General features: G+C 50.1%; 1 protein-coding gene across 1 annotated transcript; it reads right to left on the bottom strand.

Moving 5' to 3' along the window:
• On the bottom strand, nucleotides 1–1,693 carry LOC110035274 (hexose carrier protein HEX6-like; the record flags this gene model as incomplete). The annotated part of the gene is given in 3 exon segments (XM_020739505.1): nucleotides 1–1,032; nucleotides 1,104–1,426; nucleotides 1,494–1,693. Coding segments are annotated over 3 exon segments (1,521 nt in total), but the record flags the coding sequence as incomplete, so codon positions are not given.
• Nucleotides 1,694–1,806: the final 113 nt, after the last annotated feature.

Genomic DNA, 1,806 nt, shown 5'->3' with positions numbered 1-1,806 from the left:
AAACTTGTTCCAATACCAATGCCCTCTCCACACCCCTCCCATCTCCTCAACCGGCACATTCGCCATCTCCGGCAAGAACAAGAACACAAATGCAGTCATCAACAAAATCCATCCCCCGAAGAAGAAGAAGATCCCCCATTTCATAACACACAGCATCGACAGCAAGCTCTGCGCTATCAAACCATTAAACAAGAACCCTCCCATCACCACTATGCTCTGCATCACACACCTTATCTCCACAGAAAACATCTCCGACACTAGCCATGGCAAGGGCCCCCACGACCATCCAAACCCTGCTACATATAAACTCATAAACAATAGCATCACCTTCGCATACTCGCTCTTCAGGGCCCCCTGATCTCCCAGCTTCGCCGCCATGATTGCCCCCACTACAGCCTGCGAAATCAACATTTGGACTCCGCCGATGATGAAGAAAGTCCGCCGCCCAAACTTGTCGACTGCCGCCATGGAAATCAGGTTGCAGGCCGTCGCAGTGAGTCTCGTTATCAATGCTGATAGCAGGGAGGCACTCTCCTCAAGCCCCGCTGAACGGAACATCGTTGGAGCATAGTAGGTCAGCAAGTTGATGCCCGTTAATTGCTGGAAGATGGGCAGAGCGAAAGCCATCAGCAATTGGGGCCGGTAATTTCGTCGAACAATTCTGCGCCATGAATCCATGGTGGAAGACGAAGTGGGCTCGGCCGCGTGGAGGAGGTCATTGATCTCTTTGGTGGCGTCGGTTCTTCCTCGGATCTGCTGCAGAACATGCGACAGTTGTTGGCGATCGCCGCCACGCCGGATTATGCTTGTGGGAGTGTCTGATATGAAGAATGTGCCGGCGGCGAGGAATGCGGCGGGGATTGCAGCGAGGCCGAGGGAGAGCCTCCAACCCCAGCCAGCTTCGATTTTCTGTGTAGTGTAGTTAATGAGATTGGCGAGGAGGATTCCCCCATTGATGCATACTTCAAAGACGTTGAAGATTGCTCCTCTGTAGCTTGGCGGAGACATCTCCGACAAGTATAAGGGAACGGACTGTTAAAAAAGATGAGATCTTTAGAACAAAGTTACAAACTTTAGGTGTTAGGTAAAGTATTACAGAAAACCTGATTGGTGAAACCAACGCCAAACCCTAGAAGCAGGCGACTAAAGATGAGCATATGAATGTTAACTGCAATAGCACCGATGGCGGCGCCGGCGAAGAAGAAGGCACCGCCGGCGCGCATGGAAAACCGGCAGCCTGATCTATTGGTGACTTGGGGGGAAAAGAGTGAGGCGAAAAGGCCGGCGAAGTAGAGTGAGGAAGTGAAGAGGGAAAGCAGCTGGCTGTCGAACTTGCAGTAGTTACTGATATTGTCTCCCTGTTTCATGGCGGTGTAGACGCCGGGGAAGAATTGCTTGAGGAAAGAGTCCGTAGAGGTAACTCCAGCTGGGCGATTTCATCCAGAATGTTGAGATTAGAGATGAGAAAAATGGGAGGAGATGAAATGGGTTACCTGAGATGCCGAGATCGTAGCCGAACAAGAGGCCGCCGGAGGAAGCAACTAAGCAGGAGAAGAGGAGGAAGGGCGTAAATTTCTGCGCATCGCCGCCAAGGAGCTTGCTTTCAAGGCCTGTCATAACCATGGGATTTCGACAGGAGCCGAGCGGCGTTGACTGCATACAGGGACCTAGCGGATTTGACTCATTTATCTAACTAAACATATCAGGACACAATCCTTTAGATTTTATGTATAAAAATAAAGGGAAATTGAGTCGATTTAGTATATTAGATTTGAAACACAAGCTACTCATTTGTATTGGTTAAAA

Source organism: Phalaenopsis equestris, unplaced genomic scaffold (assembly GCF_001263595.1).
Source record: "Phalaenopsis equestris unplaced genomic scaffold, ASM126359v1 Scaffold197072, whole genome shotgun sequence".
Classification (NCBI taxonomy): Eukaryota; Viridiplantae; Streptophyta; class Magnoliopsida; order Asparagales; family Orchidaceae; genus Phalaenopsis; species Phalaenopsis equestris.
Note: the sequence above shows the minus strand (reverse complement) of the source record. Positions and strands in the feature narration are given on the sequence as shown.